Source organism: Triticum aestivum, chromosome 1B (genome assembly GCF_018294505.1).
Source record: "Triticum aestivum cultivar Chinese Spring chromosome 1B, IWGSC CS RefSeq v2.1, whole genome shotgun sequence".
Lineage (NCBI taxonomy): Eukaryota > Viridiplantae > Streptophyta > Magnoliopsida > Poales > Poaceae > Triticum > Triticum aestivum.
The window spans coordinates 160,716,577-160,735,381 of NC_057795.1; the positions used below are offsets into that span (position 1 = coordinate 160,716,577).

At 42.3% G+C, this 18,805-nt stretch overlaps 1 protein-coding gene and 1 non-coding gene across 2 annotated transcripts; one reads left to right on the top strand and one right to left on the bottom strand.

Annotated features, from left to right (window-relative positions):
• Positions 1 to 222: 222 nt before the first annotated feature.
• LOC123113518 (heparan-alpha-glucosaminide N-acetyltransferase) lies at positions 223 to 5,333 on the bottom strand. The gene is made up of 13 exons (XM_044534786.1): positions 5,042 to 5,333; positions 4,810 to 4,947; positions 3,701 to 3,782; positions 3,523 to 3,599; positions 3,317 to 3,423; positions 2,742 to 2,874; positions 1,812 to 1,928; positions 1,591 to 1,682; positions 1,359 to 1,425; positions 1,157 to 1,235; positions 973 to 1,064; positions 660 to 803; positions 223 to 468 (listed from the first exon to the last, which is right to left on the bottom strand). The coding sequence occupies exons 1-13, from the start codon at positions 5,240 to 5,242 to the stop codon at positions 328 to 330; spliced, it is 1,470 nt and encodes a 489-aa protein (XP_044390721.1). The 5' UTR covers positions 5,243 to 5,333; the 3' UTR covers positions 223 to 327.
• Positions 5,334 to 5,356: 23 nt separating this feature from the next.
• On the top strand, positions 5,357 to 5,430 carry TRNAT-AGU (transfer RNA threonine (anticodon AGU)). Its single transcript has one exon. It is a non-coding gene; the product is annotated as a tRNA-Thr (tRNA).
• The last annotated feature ends 13,375 nt before the right edge of the window (positions 5,431 to 18,805 follow it).

Sequence of the window (18,805 nt, forward strand, 5' to 3'; positions counted from 1 at the left end):
CTCTTCCTAATCAACTACCATTTCCCCGCAAATAAAAATGTTACTGTGCACTTTGCAAGAAACAAAAAGAAGTATACTGTGGTGGATAGGACCAGCATATATTGTACTCCCTCCGTAAAGAAATATAAGAGCGTTTAGATCACTAAAGTAGTGATCTAAATGCACTTATATTTCTTTACAGAAGGAGTACTCCGTACCAAAGAATCGTGGTACATCGTGACAGACCATGTCCAAACACATCGATTTAGCAATCCAATATTTACAGGGAAAGTGGCTATGTCACAGGGTCATAACAAATGTTACTACAGTTTATATCAAAAAATGTTACTACAGTTTCAGGTAAACGCCTTTCATGTGGAGGAAGCAGGCAGCCAAGCACCAGAAGATGATCTCCACGAGGACGAAGGCCAAGGTGCCCCAACGTTTCGAATGGAAGATGGCCTGGAGCAGAGACTCCGTGGCATCCACCTGAAAAGCAGTTTTTTTTCTGGGTTATCTCTCATGAAACCGGGGGTGCTTCAGGGGTAACAGCGGCGGATAATTTTCCGAACCAATAAATGCGTGACCAGCATGGTACTTGGTGTGCGCGATAAATTGGCATGAGCTCTACATAATCTACAACAAATATGGCAGGAGATGCATATGCATCAAATACATACCAGGTTGTTCTCGGGTGACCGCCAGTAGAACCCTTGAATAAGCGTAGGGAAGAGCTCACAAGCTGCCAGGACATATACTATAAGCGCATTCATGCCCATCCACTGGAACAGAATTAATGGCTTCTTGATGTGGATAACATCGACCTGAGAAACATATAGGTTGTTAGATTTGAATGAATAGACTTCATGATGATCTAGTTTGTTAGATTTGGTTCCAAAGTATTATGGGAAAAATAAGGTGATATCAAGATTAATATGATTGAGAATACCAATGTTACAGGCAACAGCCTGGACCAAAGATTACACAACTTACTATGCCGTATAGCAGCAACAGAAGGAACCCGGATACTCCACCAGCCAGCAGCATGTAGCTCACAGTATACAAAGGCTTGCTGAAAGGCATACCTAAAGACCAACAAGCCGTCAGCACAGAAATGGAAGGTCTAATTTGAATCATGGTTCCCGGCATGTCACTCTCCTGTAGAATGCAGACTCACCTAATAATTGTAATAAAAATCCTGAGACTGTTAGCACCGTTGAAGCTAGCAGCCATGACATCATTCGCTGTGAATGAGTCTGCAGCAGAAGCAAGGTTAGAGAAGTCTGGAAATGTCTCTTTGTTTCATAATTCTGTTTTGCTCAATAATGAAGGTTCCATGGTTGAAAACTTGAAAATGTACTGCATTTCAGGTGATGTACCTTGCAATGAATCAAGACATGACCAAAATGCAAACCAACAAAGCAACTCACTGCAGCCATCAATGTACTGCGAAACCAGGTGGAAAGAAAGACGGGGTCACAATCTGATTTTTCTAGGAGAGATGTCAGTTTTCGTAGTGCTTGTTTAACATTAGTTGGTATGATAAAGAAGCCTGGTATTATTAGGTATGCAATCAGCAATTAATTAATAACAGAAGCTATATATAACTACCTTAATAAACCCTCCGGGTCAAAGGGAGCCAGGCACCAGTCTGGCGCATTCGGAGGAAGCGGTCCATAATCAGGGGAATTAATACTGCATTCCTATGGTTGAATGAAAAAGAGAAATTTGATCCTTAGGATATATTACAGAACTTCTATCCTATGGAGAAATTGTCTTAAACTCTTTGATGCTGAAGTAAAAAAATAGTATTCTAAGCCTTAAATCAAAACCTTAGTTCTTTTGTACACTGGGTTCTTGTACAGGTGACTTTCCCCAAGCAAAACCCGATCTACAAAGCCAACTGCATTGCAAGGTGGTCCAAGACTACCTCTAAGTCCACACTGGACCTGCAAGTTAACAAAACAAGTGCAACAAACAGGTACGTAAGTGCAACAACATAGATATGACGATGTTCAGTTGTTTGAGGCTAAAAATAAAAGAGTGAAAGGCCCAACCAGGGAGGGGAGAGGGGTTAATCATGGTGTGGCATGTAGTGGTAATAGTACGCGACTTGTGTCTATCAGGTAGTTGGCAGAAATGCTGGTAGAACCGGCACTTGGAAAGTCGGTTGACATTTTATTAATATGATTGAATAATCAAGTTTGAACTCCTGGATCCCCAAGGTAACCAGCCGAGAGACCCCATTTTAATTAAAATTGTGTTTGAGATTGAGTTTGAGTTAGCAACTCCCCACTCAGTTTCCAACAGGGTGTGGTACTAGTTTTTTTTATACTAGGTGTACTAGCTTAGGTTCTGTTGCCTACTAAACCAATTCCAAGGAATTTCCAAGAACAAACCAATTCGACAAAAGATGATGGACACCGAGATCTGAATCTTAAATTTATATCAATCTTATCAATTAGCTTTCCGAATTTATTTACAAAGAGAGTCATTTCTCACTTAGTCAACAGGCAACAGTGTCGAAGTGTATTTACTGGGAAATATATCAAGTGCCAAAATTGAACTGCAGCAGCTTGAGTAGCCACGTCAATTCAAACATATCACCACATATAAACAATTATCACGTGCCGTAAAAATCATAGTGTTAAAAGTACATAATACTACATCATCCAATGATCCAAAACAACTTCAGAGCATACATCCTAATATCTTCAAATAGAACAAGGTAATTAGGTCTAACTGAGAAATTCTCATCTTACCGTTTTGAACCCAACATCATTGGTTGGATTTGAAAAGGCCGAACTGCTAGTCTGAACTTTAAATTCCCAGTTTGGAACATATAGACCAAATACCAAGCCAATGTACAGAGCTGAAATCATTATGGCCATGATCCTTCAGAAGATAAACAGAAGTGAGTACTGGTACTAGTGTATATCATGTTCTGTGTTCAGAATAATTCTTAGTAAATCCATACAGCTTATCTCATCCAAAGTACACCCAAGTTACAAGATTTGTACATTTTCTGACTAACAGCAGGAAGTTATCTAATCACAAATATACAGCGTGACAGAGGAACCAAAATTTGATATAAAAGGCCTCATAAACTAAAAACAACAACATTCTGAAACAGGCAATGAAACATGCTATTTTATACAGTATCACTGAAAATATTATTTTGAGGCAGAGCTCAGTTTACTGAATCACAGGAAATAGCAAGAGCATAATATAAAGGATTGGATTCATGCTTCCAAAAGGCTTAATACTAATTCATGAAGAATGTAGATAGTGCAAAACCAAATATTTTCTTAATAAAATGTTACCATTATTGACTAACCACTCCACGAAGTACTTCTTCACAAATGATACTGTCGAATCCACCGAAGTATTGTTCACAAGCCAAATCTCAGAAATTGCTGCTAGAAAGTATCCAATAGCTATTCTCTACCAGAAGCAAAATGGCAATTAGAAAAGTTAAAATTCAGTAAATAGAAAGAAGACGAATACAAACTCGAAAATAAACATATGTAGTTTACGAATTACCTGTAACACACCTAGCCATCGAATATGATCCAAATCAACGCCATAAGTTAATTTGTGCCGTCCATGAATGTATCCTCCTAAAAGAAAAAAGTTTGTTTAAGCTAAACGCTAACACAAGAGAAATGAAATAAGACAGGTGATCACAGTATATCTAGTAAAGAACTAGGATAAGTATCACCTTGCAAAATTACGCCCAAGATGAAAAGCTTGATAGCCCTACATGCAGCCTTCTTGGATGTTGCTATCTTGTTTGGTGTTTTCTGTAGTGCACCATCCATATTTGTCAGATGTTATTCAATAATGAGTTGATCAATGGTTAAATTGCACACTGAAAATCAAACATCTAGGTGGAGATATGCAAATCAGTGGTATTCTAGGTAGAGCAGAACTAGCACAGGGAATAAGATTTTGTTCACAGCAACTGAAGTCCACTATCTAAGTGCCGTGGCATAGTTGAAGGTTTTAAGTACATAACTTCATAAACGGAAATAGAGTTCCTCACATAACCCAGGACCTCACTAGTCCAACCTCTACAGCGATAATCATTAATTCCTAGTTCCCCGTTAAGGAATAAAGAGTACCTGATGATAATAATATACTTGGTATAGAAGCTAGGAATGAAAAGGTTAATTTTAGAATGCTAGACAAACTCAACAGATTGCCCTACTGAGGTTTACAACAATTTGGCAACGAGAATACAACCCATGATCTCTTTCATCTTCTTTCCTTTTTTCTTTTTCAGGCGTATAATACATGATCTCAGTAGAGCAACTTCTACAACGAACCGTTGGTTCCCAGTTTCCTACTTTGAAATCATGGTTATCTGATGATCAAAATAGTTCACACACTTATAAAAGGCTTAAGCAAACTTTTGAGGAAAATGGTAACCAAACTGAACGTTTTTGCTCTGTGAATGTTTTACAAGGGTCTGGCATCCATGAAAATGGCAAAACAGATCCTCAAACTTCATTTTGGAGAAGTTGTAGTGTGCTCAGGAGGCACTTAAGTACTTCCACTCTATAAAAATATCAGCGGTTGCTTATGATAAGGTACAACAGGTGCATAACATTCTGTAGGTTAGTAACAGTTGAAGACGCCCAAGGTTAGGGCAAATGAAAATCTAGCAAGCACTGAACCATTTCCCGGTCCCTACAGCCCCAACCATTTGGTTATGTTCATATAGCACGACCATTTGGTTCTTGGGATGGTTATACACTTGTACTACATCGTTTCATAGTGGTGAGCGGATAGTACTCGTAAGTAGTAAGCATCAGTAATTCGGTATACCTTGAAGACGAGGGCGGCGGAGACGCCGATGATGAAGAGGAAGGCCGGCATGACGAAGTCCGCCACAGTCACCCCGAACCACGGCGCGTGGTTTATCCCCGGCCACGCCCCGCCGGCGTCGTCCACGAGTATCATCATCTGCTCAAGCGCAAGCAGACACGATTGGCACGCGAATCAGAAGAGAAACATACAAGCCTGTGGGAAGAGCCGAAGAGGTTAGGGTTCTACTGACGGCGACGGTGAGACCGCGGAACACATCGAGCGAGGCCACCCGCTGCGGCTTCTGCTGCTCGGGCTTCGCATCCGCCCCCGGCGGCTGCGGCCGCGAAAGGGATTCGGGGTATGGGAGGATCTCGTTTCCGGTCTCAAGGAGGGGGCGGCGGCGGTCGCCGTCATCTCCGTCGCTGGCGACGGCGACCACGGTGGCGTCCATTTTGGGGATCTCCTGCTGCTGTCGTATGCAGAGCAGTATTGCGGAGGGTGTGGAAGACCGGACTAATCGATGTAGTTGTTTTTATGCTTTCTGTGGACATTTGACATCACATCAGCTCTCGTAGCTCAGTTGGTTAGAGCACCCGTTTAGTAAGCGGGAGGTCTTGAGTTCAACTCTCAACGAGAGCAACTTTATTTTTCGTTTATTTATACCATGAAACCCCATAGTAATTGATCTCTTTTCCCCCTTCTTTTTCTCAAGTACTCCCTTCCATCCATATTAATTGTTTCAATTATTTTCCACACTCTTTTCCCCCTTCTTTTTCTTAAGTACTCCCTTCCATCCATATTAATTGTTTAAATTATTTTCCACACAAAGTTCAAGCATAAATTGTTGTTAAAAAATCAAACTATTGTCGGTTTCTGGTTTCTGCTCCATATGATCCTGGTGTGTCAACTCTCGAGGAGAGCAAATTTAATTTCAGTTACCTTAGCATGAAACCCTGCAGTAGTTGATCTCTTTCCTTTTCTCAGTTTTCTTAAGTAGTCCTTTCGATCCATATTAATTGTGGCTGATTTAGTAATATCGTGTGACGCTCCCGAAATTAATCGTGCACTAAACATCCACGCAGTATGCACGATCAAGATCAGACTTACGAAATATCACAACTCTCAACGAGAGCAACTTTATTTTTCGTTTATTTATACCATGAAACCCCATAGTAATTGATCTCTTTTCCCCCTTCTTTTTCTCAAGTACTCCCTTCCATCCATATTAATTGTTTCAATTATTTTCCACACTCTTTTCCCCCTTCTTTTTCTTAAGTACTCCCTTCCATCCATATTAATTGTTTAAATTATTTTCCACACAAAGTTCAAGCATAAATTGTTGTTAAAAAATCAAACTATTGTCGGTTTCTGGTTTCTGCTCCATATGATCCTGGTGTGTCAACTCTCGAGGAGAGCAAATTTAATTTCAGTTACCTTAGCATGAAACCCTGTAGTAGTTGATCTCTTTTCTTTTCTCAGTTTTCTTAAGTAGTCCTTTCGATCCATATTAATTGTGGCTGATTTAGTAATATCGTGTGACGCTCCCGAAATTAATCGTGCACTAAACATCCACGCAGTATGCACGATCAAGATCAGACTTACGAAATATCACAACTCCCAACAAGAGCAATTTTAATTTCAGTTTATTTATACCATGAAACCCTATAGCAATTGATCTCTTTTCCCCCCTCCTTTTTCTTAAGCACTCCCTTCTATCCATATTAATTGTGGCCAAATTAGTAATATCGTTAAATTATTTTCCGCACAAAGTTCAAGCACAAATTGTTGTTAAAAAATCAAATTATTGTCGGTTTCTGGTTTCTGCTCCATATAACCCTTGTGTGAATTGTCAACTCTCGACGAGAGCAAATTTAATTTCAGTTTAACTTAGCATGAAACCATGTAGTAGTTGATCTCTTTTTTTCTCTGTTTCCTTAAGTAGTCCCTTCGATCCATATTAATTGTGGCTAATTTAGTAATATCGTGTGACGCCCCCGAAATTAATCATGTACTAAACATCCATGCAGCATGCACGATCAAGATCAGACTCACGGTATAATATTACAACACAACTCTACGACTCAAATTTAAACAAAGAAATAGAATATTACAAGCCAGGGTAGTAAGACCTGATATTACATCAAGAGTTAGGTCTTAGTACAGACAATTACAAAGGTGCCTTAAGAAGGAAAAAACAAAAAACGACTCTAGATCGAAAAAGCGCAGGCCTCCTGCCTGGGACCTCCGAACTACTCTCCAGTGTCGAACTCCACGTAGTAGCAAAGCTTGGAATCCTCTGGCTCCTGGGCTCCATCACCTGATCGCAGCAACCGGGTAGAAGAAAATGGGTGCAAAGCAATGATGAGTACTCATCCGAAGTACTCGCAATACTTACATCAGAACTATGCTAAGTATGCATTGGTATCCAAGAAGGGGGTTATGTCAGTGTCTATACTATAGAAATGCTAGAACTAGAGGGAGAAGTTCTATGTAACACAAGGGCCACCATCTTGCAGCAATGGACGAGAGGAGAGAAGATCATCTTGCGGCAAGGGAAGAAGTATGAGTGCATAGGATATCAACTTGTAATTAACACAACAATACAACCGCGAGAAAAGATCTGTGGGCGTTCCATATTTATTGAACAATGTATTTCATCATTGAGCAATGTATTTCATCAAGTATCTGGTTCAAGTTGTATAAGATCAGGATACTCTCATATATCCAAGCGTCCTGTTACCGTGGACACGGCTATTCGAATAGATTTACTTCCCTACAGGGGTGCACCACATTACCCAACACGCTCGATTGCCTCTAACCAGACACACTTTTCCTCGTAATGTCCAGCCTCGGATAATCAACACGTCGTAATCCTACCTAGGCTCCATAGAGAGGTCCCCGGCGGTCTACATCCTAAGAACGAAGGGGTTGTTCGGCCGCTCACCCCTAAGCACTCCGAGTTGTTGTGAGGGTGACCGGGACCAAACAGAACTCTTTCGGAATCCGCTTGCCCGACCACTCCTCAATGCTGAACTGGACGTCTGACATTTTTTTTGGGAGAATGTACGACGCCGAGTGCCCATAACTTATCCCGTGTGGTGGTTAGTGCGAAAAGGCCAGAGGCCTGCTCAGATCAAATATCCAAACCTGTTAGTGTATTAGTAGCCCGTGGAGACGATCGATGCTCATGTCGCCCCGTCTTGCGGTCTTACGACAAGGGACCAGGCCCGCATCTCTCCTGGGTGGTCTTTGCCTGCCCGGTCATGCCGCATCAATAACTCTCAGGGGTACCCTTGGGGTCGACCCGACTTATCAAGAGACTGTCAGGAACCCAAGTCCACCTCCACCGGGGTGATACCACTTGTCCCTTCAGTCTCGTAGTAACAGTTAAAGGTAATAGTGTGTCCTTACCGTCAAGGTGGACTTGGAGGAATCACCCTCGATGGGTTCACGCTTGAGGTGCTGCACGGCGGAGTCATTATCGGGAGTGGTGAGCGAGGAATCACCCTCTATAAACCACACCCGATGTGCTACACTACAGAGATATCATCAGAAGAGGGATATGAAGCATCACCCTCGGCACTCGATAGTAGCTATGCAAAGTCGTACAACTAAGGGGGTGTTGGTGGTGTGTTCGGTCTCTACACATCGATCACTTAGATCGAATTGTTGGGAAACGTAGCATGGAAAACAAAAAAAATCTACGCACATGCAATGATCTATCCATGGAGATGCGTAGCAAAGAGGGAGAGAGTGAGTCTACGTACCCTCGTAGTCCGTAAGCGGAAGCGTTTAATAACGCGGTTGATGTAGTCGAACTCCTTCGCGCTTCGACCGATCAAGTACGGAACGCACGTCACCTCCGTGTTCTGCACACTTTCAGCTCGGAGACGTCCCTTGCCTTCTTGATCCGGCAAGACGTCGATGTAGTAGATGAGTTCCGACAGCACAACGGCGTGGTGACGGTGATGGTGAAGTGATCCTCGCAGGGCTTCGCCTAAGCACTACGAAAATATGACCGGGGGTGTAAATGGTGAAGGAGGGCGCCGCATACTGCTAAACAATTGTCTGGGGTGTGCTAGGGCGCCCCCACATATATATAGGTGGGAGGGGGAGGGGAGAGGCCAGGAGGCACCCCAAGTACGAATGAATCCTACTTGGGCTCCTCCCAAGCTGTGCCCCCCTGCCATATATATCGGAGGGGGAAGGAAAGAGGGGGGAGGGGGAGGAAGGGGGAATCCTATTCCTTTCTTTCCTTTCCTACTTCCCCTTTCCTTCTCCACCTTGGCCGGCCCATATGGGGGCGCACCAGCCCCTTGTGGCTGGTGCATTTCCCCTCTTGGCCCATAAGGCCCATATCTTTTGCCGGGGGTGCCCGGAACCCCTTCCGGTGATCCGATATGTACCCGGTACCCTCCGGAACACTTCCGATGTCCAAATACCATCGTCTTATATATCAATCTTTACCTATCTACCATTTCGAGACTCCTTGTCATGTCCGTGATCCCATCTGGGACTCTGAACAACATTCGGTCACTAAATCACATAACTCATGTAATACTATATCGTCAACGAGCGTTAAGCGTGCGGACCCTACGAGTTCGAGAACTATGTAGACATGACCGAGACACCTCTCCGGTCAATAAAGAATAACGGAACCTGGATGCCCATATTGGCTCCTACATATTCTACGAAGATCTTTATCGGTCGAACCGTTATGACAACATACGTAATTCCCTTTGTCCATCGGTATGTTACTTGCTCGAGATTCGATCGTCGGTATCTTCATACCAAGTTCAATCTTGTTACCGACAAGTCTCTTTACTCGTTCCGTAATACATCACCTCGTGACTAACTCCTTAGTCGTTTGCTTGCAAGCTTATGATGTGTATTACCGAGAGGGGCCAGAGATACCTCTCCGATACCCGGCGTGGCAAATCCTAATCTCGATCTATGCCAACTCAACAAACACCTTCAGAGATACCTGTAGAGCATCTTTATAATCACCCAGCTACGTTGTGATCTTTGATAGCACACAAGGCATTCCTCTGGTATCCTGGAGTTGCATAATCTCATAGTCGAAGGAATAAGTATTTGACATCAAGAAAGCAATAGAAATAAACTGAACGATCATTATGTTAAGCTAACGAATGGGTCTTGTCCATCACATCATTCTCCTAATGATGTGACCCCGTTATCAAATGACAACACATGTCTATGGTTAGGAAACCTTAACCATCTTTGATCAACGAGCAAGTCTAGTAGAGGCTTACTAGGGACACAATATTTGTTTATGTATTCACACATGTATTTAAGTTTCCAATCAATAAAAATCTAGCATGAATAATAAACCTTTATCATGATTTAGGAAATATAATAATAACCATTTTATTATTGCCTCTAGGGCATATTTCCATCAGTCTCCCACATGCACTAGAGTCAATAATCTAGTTCATATCACCATGTGATTTAACACCCATAGTTCACATCGCCATGTGACCAACACCCAAAGAGTTTACTAGAGTCAATAATCTAGTTCACATCGCCATGTGATTAACACCCAAAGATTAATAAGGTGTGATCATGTTTTGCTTGTGAGAGAGCTTTAGTCAACGGGTCTGTCATATTCAGATTCGTATGTATTTTGCAAATTTCTATGTCTACAATGCTCTGCATGGAGCTACTCTAACTAATTGCTCCCACTTTCAATATGTATCCAGATCGAGACTCAGAGTCATCCGGATTGTTGTCAAAGCTTGCATCGACGTAACTCTTTTGATGAAATCTTTATCACCTCGATAACCGAGAAACATTTCCTTAGTCCTCTTTAGGTACCTAAGGATAATTTTGACCGCTGTCCAGTAATCTACTCCTGGATCACTATTGTACCCCCTTGCCAAACTCATGGCAAGGCACACAACAGGTCTGGTACACAACATGGCATACTTTATAGAACCTATGACTGAGGCATAGGGAATGACTTTCATTCTCTCTCTATATTCTGTCGTGGTCGGGTTTTGAGTCTTACTCAACTTCACACCTTGTAACACAGGCAAGAACCCGTTATTTGACTTATCCATCTTGAGCTTCTTCAAAACTTTATCAAGGTATGTGCTTTGTGAAAGTCCTACCAAGCGTCTTGATCTATCTCTATAGATCTTGATGCCCATTATATAAGCATCTTCACCGAGGTCTTTATTTGAAAAATTCTTATTCAAGTATCCTTTTATGCTATCCAGAAATTCTATATCATTCCTGATCAACAATATGTCATCCACACATAATATCAGAAATGCTACAGAGCTGCCACTCACTTTCTTGTAAATACAAGTTTCACCATAAGTCTGTATAAAACCATATGCTTTGATCACCTCATCAAAGCATATATTCCAACTCCGAGATGCTTGCACCAGTCGATCCATAGATGGATCGCTAGAGTTTGCACACTTTGGTAGCACCTTTAGGATCGACAAAACCTTTAGGTTGCATCATATACAACTCTTCTTTAAGAAATCCATTTTTGACATCTATTTGCCAGATTTCATAATTATAAAATGCGGCAATTGCTAACATGATTCGGACTGACTTAAGCATCACTACGGGTGAGAAGGTCTCATCGCAGTCAACTCCTTGAACTTGTCAAAAACCTTTCGCAACAAGTCGAGCTTTGTAGCTGGTAACATTACCATCAGCGTATGTCTTCTTCTTGAAGATCCATTTATTCTCAATGACTTGCCAATCATCGAGCAAGTCCACCAAAGTCCATACTTCTTCATGGCCTCAAGACATTTATCGGAATCTGGGCTCATCATAACTTCTTCATAGTTCGTAGGTTCGCCTTGGTCTAGTAACATGACTTCCAAAATAGGATTATCGGGCCACTCTGGTGCGAATCGTGCTCTGGTTGACCTACGAGGTTCAGTACTAACTTCATCTGAAGTTTCATGATAATCATCATTAGCTTTCTCTCTAGTTGGTGTAGGCATCATGGGAATGGATTTCTCTGATGTGCTACTTTCCAAATTGAGAGAAGGTACAATTACCTCATCAAGTTCTACTTTCCTCCCACTCACTTCTTTCGAGAGAAACTCCTTCTCTAGAAAGGTTCCATTCTTGGCAACAAAGGTCTTGCCTTCGGATCTGTGGTAGAAGGTGTACCCAATTGTTTCCTTCTGGTATTCTATGAAGACACACTTCTCCGATTTCGGTTCGAGCTTATCAGGCTGAAGCCTCTTGACATAAGTGTCGCAACCCGAAACTTTAAGAAACGACAACTTAGGTTTCTTGCCAAATCACAGTTCATATGGTGTCGTCTCAACAGATTTAGACGGTGCCCTATTTAACGTGAATGTGGCTGTCTCTAATGCATAACCCCAAAACGATAGTGGTAAATTGGTAAGAGACATCATAGATCGCGCCATATCTAATAAAGTACGGTTACGACATTCGAACACATCATTATGCTGTGGTGTTCCAGGTGGCGTGAGTTGTGAAACAATTCTACATTGTTTTAAATGAAGGCCAAACTTGTAACTCAAATATTCGTCTCCATGATCAGATCGTAGAAACTTTATTTTCTTGTTACGATGATTCTCCACTTCACTCTGAAATTCTTTGAATTTTTCAAATGTTTCAGACTTGTGTTTCATCAAGTAGATATACCCATACCTACTCAAATCATCTATGAAGGTCCGAACATAACGATACCCGCCGCATGCTTCAACACTCATCGGACCGCATACATCGGTATGTATTATTTCCAATAAGTCATTAGCTCGCTCCATTGTTCTGGAGAACGGAGTTTTAGTCATCTTGCCCATGAGGCATGGTTCGCAAGTGCCAAATGATTCATAATCAAGTGACTCCAAAAGTCCATCTGCATGGAGTTTCTTCATGCGCTTTACACCAATATGACCTAAATGGCAGTGCCACAAGTATGTTGCACTATCATTGTCAACTTTGCATCTTTTGGCATCAATATTATGAATGTGTGTATCACTACGATCAAGATTCAATAAACCATTCACATTGGGTGTATGACCATAGAAGGTTTTATTCATGTAAACAGAACAACAATTATTCTCCAACTTAAATGAATAAACGTATTCCAATAAACATGATCTAATCATATTCATGAAGGAAATATGCCCTAGAGGCAATAATAAAGTTATTATTTATTTCCTCATATCATGATAAATGTTTATTATTCATGCTAGAATTGTATTAACCGGAAACATGATACATGTGTGAATACATAGACAAACATATAGTCACTAGTATGCCTCTACTTGACTAGCTCATTAATCAAAGATGGTTATGTTTCCTAACCATAGACATGTGTTGTCATTTGATTAATGGGATCACATCATTAGGAGAATGATGTGATTGACATGACCCATTCCGTTAGCCTAGCACTTGATCGTTTAGTATATTGCTATTGCTTTCTTCATGACTTATACATGTTCCTGTAACTATGAGAATTATGCAACTCTCGTTTACCGGAGGAACACTTTGGGTACTACCAAACGTCACAACGTAACTGGGTGATTATAAAGGAGTACTACAGGTGTCTCCGAAGGTACATGTTGAGTTGGCGTATTTCGAGATTAGGTTTTGTCACTCCGATTGTCGGAGAGGTATCTCTGGGCCCTCTCGGTAATGCACATCATTATAAGCCTTGCAAGCAATGTGACCAAATGAGTTGGTTACGGGATGATGCATTACGGCACGAGTAAAGAGACTTGCCGGTAACGAGATTGAACTAGGTATTGGATACCGACGATCAAATCTCGGGCAAGTAACATACCGATGACAAAGGGAATAACGTATGTTGTTATGCGGTCTGACCGATAAAGATCTTCATAGAATATGTAGGAACCAATATGGGCATCCAGGTTCCGCTATTGGTTATTGACCGAGAATAGTTCTAGGTCATGTCTACATAGTTCTCGAACCCGTAGGGTCCGCACGCTTAATGTTACGATGACAGTTTTATTATGAGTTTATAAGTTTTGATGTACCGAAGTTTGTTCGGAGTCCCGGATGTGATCACGGACATAACGAGGAGTCTCGAAATGGTCGAGACATAAATATCGATATATTGGAAGCCTATATTTGGACATCGGAATCGTTCCGGGTGAAATCGGCATTTTACCGGAGTACCGGGAGGTTACCGAAACCCCCCGGGGGGTTATTGGGCCTACATGGGCCTCGAGGGAGAAGAGGGAAGGAGGCAGGAGGGGGCCGCGCGCCCCTCCCCTTCCTAGTCCGAATAGGACAAGGGAAGGGGGGCGGCACCCCCCCTTTCCTTCCCCTCTTCCTCCTCTTTCCCCCTTCTCCTATTCCAACTAGGAAAGAAGGGAGTCCTACTCCCGGTGGGAGTAGGACTCCCCCCTTGGCGCGCCCTCCTTGGCCGGCCGCCTCCTCCCCCCTGGCTCCTTTATATATGGGGGCGGGGGGGGGCACCCCAGGAACAACAATTGATCCTTGAGATCTATTAGCCGTGTGCGGTGCCCCCCTCCACCATAGTCCTCCTCGATAATATTGTAGCGGTGCTTAGGCGAACCCTGCGACGTTAGAGCATCAAGATCGTCACCACGCCGTTGTGCTGACGGAACTCTCCCTTGACACTCGGCTGGATCGGAGTTCGAGGGACGTCATCGAGCTGAACGTGTGCTAGAACTCGGAGGTGCCATAGTTTCAGTGCTTGATCGGTCGGGCCATGAAGACGTACGACTACATCAACCGCGTTGTTCTAATGCTTCCGCTTTCGGTCTACAAGGGTATGTAGATTACACTCTCCCCTCTCATTGCTATGCATCACCATGATCTTGCGTGTGCGTAGGAAATTTTTGAAATTACTACGTTCCCCAACAGTGGCATCCGAGCCTGGTTTTATGCGTTGATGTTATTTGCACGAGTAGAACACAAGTGAGTTGTGGGCGATACAAGTCATACTGCTTACCAGCATGTCGTACTTTGGTTCGGCGGTATTGTTGGATGAAGCGGCCCGGACCGACATTACGCGTACGCTTACGCGAGACTGGTTTTACCGCCGTGCTTCGCACACAGGTGACTAGCGGGTGTCTGTTTCTCCAACTTTAGTTGAACCGAGTGTGGCTACGCCCGGTCCTTGAGAAGGTTAAAACAACACTAACTTGACGAACTATCGTTGTGGTTTTGATGCGTAGGTAAGAACGGTTCTTGCTAAGCCCGTAGCAGCCACGTAAAATTTGCAACAACAAAGTAGAGGACGTCTAACTTGTTTTTGCAGGGCATGTTGTGATGTGATATGGTCAAGACGTGATGCTATATTTATTCTATGAGATTATCATGTTTTGTAACCGAAGTTATCGGCAACTGGCTGGAGCCATATGGTTGTCGCTTTATTGTATGAAATGCAAACGCCCTGTAATTGCTTTACTTTATCTCTAAGCGGTAGCGATAGTCGTAGAAGCAATAGATGGCGTAACGACAACGATGCTACGATGGAGATCAAGGTGTCGCGCCGGTGACGATGGTGATCATGACGATGCTTCGAAGATGGAGATCACAAGCACAAGATGATGATGGCCATATCATATCACTTATATTGATTGCATGTGATGTTTATCCTTTATGCATCTTATCTTGCTTTGATTGACGGTAGCATTTTAAGATGATCTCTCACTAATAATCAAGAAGTGTTCTCCCTGAGTATGCACCGTTGCAGAAGTTCTTCGTGCTGAGACACCACGTGATGATCGGGTGTGATAGGCTCTACGTTCAAATACAACGGGTGCAAAACAGTTGCACACGCGGAATACTCAGGTCATACTTGACGAGCCTAGCATATACAGATATGGCCTCGGAACACGGAGACCAAAAGGTCGAACGTGAATCATATAGTAGATATGATCAACATAGTGATGTTCACCATTGAAACTACTCCATCTCATGTGATGATCGGACATGGTTTAGTTGATTTGGATCGCGTGATCACTTAGATGACTAGAGGGATGTCTGTCTAAGTGGGAGTTCTTAAGTAATATGATTAATTGAACTTAAATTTATCATGAACTTAGTACCTGATAGTATCTTGCTTGTCTATGTTTGTTTGTAGATAGATGGCTCGTGCTGTTGTTCCGTTGAATTTTAATGCGTTCCTTGAGAAAGCAAAGTTGAAAGATGATGGTAGCAATTACACGGACTGGGTCCGTAACCTGAGGATTATCCTCATTGCTGCACAGAAAAGTTACGTCCTGGAAGCACCACTGGGTGCCAGGCCTGCTGCTGATGCAACTAACGACGTTAAGAACGTCTGGCAGAGCAAAGCTGATGACTACTCGATAGTTCAGTGTGCCATGCTTTACGGCTTAGAACCGGGTCTTCAACGACGTTTTGAACGTCATGGAGCATATGAGATGTTCCAGGAGTTGAAGTTAATATTTCAAGCAAATGCCCGGATTGAGAGATATGAAGTCTCCAATAAGTTCTATAGCTGCAAGATGGAGGAGAATAGTTCTGTCAGTGAACATATACTCAAAATGTCTGGGTATAATAATCACTTGATTCAACTTGGAGTTAATCTTCCTGATGATAGTGTCATTGACAGAATTCTTCAATCACTGCCACCAAGCTACAAGAGCTTCGTGATGAACTATAATATGCAAGGGATGAACAAGACTATTCCCGAGCTCTTCGCGATGCTAAAGCCGCGGAGGTAGAAATCAAAAAGGAGCATCAAGTGTTGATGGTTAACAAGACCACCAGTTTCAAGAAAAAGGGCAAAGGGAAGAAGAAGGGGAACTTCAAAAAGAACAACAAGCAAGTTGCTGCTCAAGAGAAGAAACCCAAGTCTGGACCTAAACCTGAAACTGAGTGCTTCTACTGCAAGCAGACTGGACACTGGAAGCGGAACTGCCCCAAGTATTTGGCGGATAAGAAGGATGGCAAAGTGAACAAAGGTATATATGATATACATGTTATTGATGTGTACCTTACTAATGCTCACAGTAGCACCTGGGTACTTGATACTGGTTCTGTTGCTAATATTTGCAACTCGAAACAGGGACTACGAATTAAGCGAAGATTGGCAAAGGACGAGGTGACGATGCGCGTGGGAAATGGTTCCAAAGTCGATGTGATCGCAGTCGGCACGCTACCTCTACATCTACCATCGGGATTAGTTTTAGACCTAAATAATTGTTATTTGGTGCCAGCGTTGAGCATGAACATTATATCTGGATCTTGTTTGATGCGAGACGGTTATTCATTTAAATCAGAGAATAATGGTTGTTCTATTTATATGAGTAATATCTTTTATGGTCATGCACCCTTGAAAAGTGGTCTATTTTTATTGAATCTCAATAGTAGTGATACACATATTCATAGTGTTGAAACCAAAAGATGCAGAGTTGATAACGATAGTGCAACTTATTTGTGGCACTACCGTTTAGGTCATATCGGTGTAAAGCGCATGAAGAAACTCCATACTGATGGGCTTTTAGAATCACTTGATTATGACTCACTTGGTACTTGCGAACCATGCCTCATGGGCAAGATGACTAAAACGCCGTTCTTCGGAACTATGGAGCGAGCAACTGATTTGTTGGAAATCATACATACTAATGTTTGTGGTCCAATGAATGTTGAGGCTCGCGGCGGGTATCGTTATTTTCTCACCTTCACAGATGATTTGAGCAGATATGGGTATATCTACTTGATGAAACACAAGTCTGAAACATTTGAAAAGTTCAAAGAATTTCAGAGTGAAGTGGAAAATCATCATAACAAGAAAATAAAATTTCTACGATCTGATCGTGGAGGAGAATATTTGAGTTACGAGTTTGGTCTACACTTGAAACAATGCGGAATAGTTTCGCAACTCACGCCACCCGGAACACCACAACGAAATGGTGTGTCCGAACGTCGTAATCGTACTTTACTAGATATGGTGTGATCTATGATGTCTCTTACTGATTTACGGCTATCGTTTTGGGGTTATGCTTTAGAGACGGCCGCATTCACGTTAAATAGGGCACCATCAAAATCCGTTGAGACGACGCCTTATGAACTGTGGTTTGGCAAGAAACCAAAGTTGTCGTTTCTTAAAGTTTGGGGCTGTGATGCTTATGTGAAGAAACTTCAACCAGATAAGCTCGAACCCAAATCGGAGAAATGTGTCTTCATAGGATACCCAAAAGAGACTATTGGGTACACCTTCTATCACAGATCCAAGGGCAAGATTTTCGTTGCTAAAATCGGATCCTTTCTAGAGAAGGAGTTTCTCTCGAAAGAAGTGAGTGGGAGGAAAGTAGAACCTGATGAGATAACTGTATCTACTCCCTTATTGGAAAGTAGTTCATCACAAGAACCGGTTCCTATGACAACTACACCAATTAGTGAGGAAGCTAATGATATTGATCATGAAACTTCAGATCAAGTTTCTACTGAACCTCGTAGGTCTACCAGAATAAGATCTGCACTAGAGTGGTACGGTAATCCAATTCTGGAAGTCATGTTGCTTGACCATGATGAACCTACGAACTATGAGGAAGCGATGATGAGCCCAGATTCCGCAAAATGGCTAGAGGCCATGAAATCTGAGATGGGATCCATGTATGAAAACAAAGTATGGACTTTGGTTGACTTGCCTGATGATCGGCAAGCAATTGAGAATAAATGGATCTTTAAGAAGAAGACTGACGCAGGTGGTAATGTAACTGTCTATAAAGCTCGACTTGTTGCGAAAGGTTTTCGACAAGTTCAAGGAGTTGACTACAATGAGACTTTCTCACCCGTAGCAATGCTTAAGTCTGTCCGAATCATGTTAGCTATTGCTGCATTTCATGATTATGAAATTTGGCAAATGGATGTCAAAACTGCATTCTTGAATGGATTTCTGGAAGAAGAGTTGTATATGATGCAGCCAGAAGGTTTTGTTGATCCAAAAGGTGCTAACAAAGTGTGCAAGCTCCAATGTTCCATTTATGGACTGGTGCAAGCATCTCGGAGTTGGAATAAACACTTTGAT

Coding starts and splice junctions, on each gene's coding strand:
- LOC123113518 (XM_044534786.1), bottom strand. CDS start 5,242: ATGGACGCCACCGTGGTCGCCGTCGCCAGCGACGGAGATGACGGCGAC. Junction 3,600..3,700: donor CTTGGGCGTAATTTTGCAAG/GTGATACTTATC, acceptor TTTTTCTTTTAG/GAGGATACATTCATGGACGG. Junction 1,929..2,741: donor ATGATGTTGGGTTCAAAACG/GTAAGATGAGAA, acceptor GTTAACTTGCAG/GTCCAGTGTGGACTTAGAGG.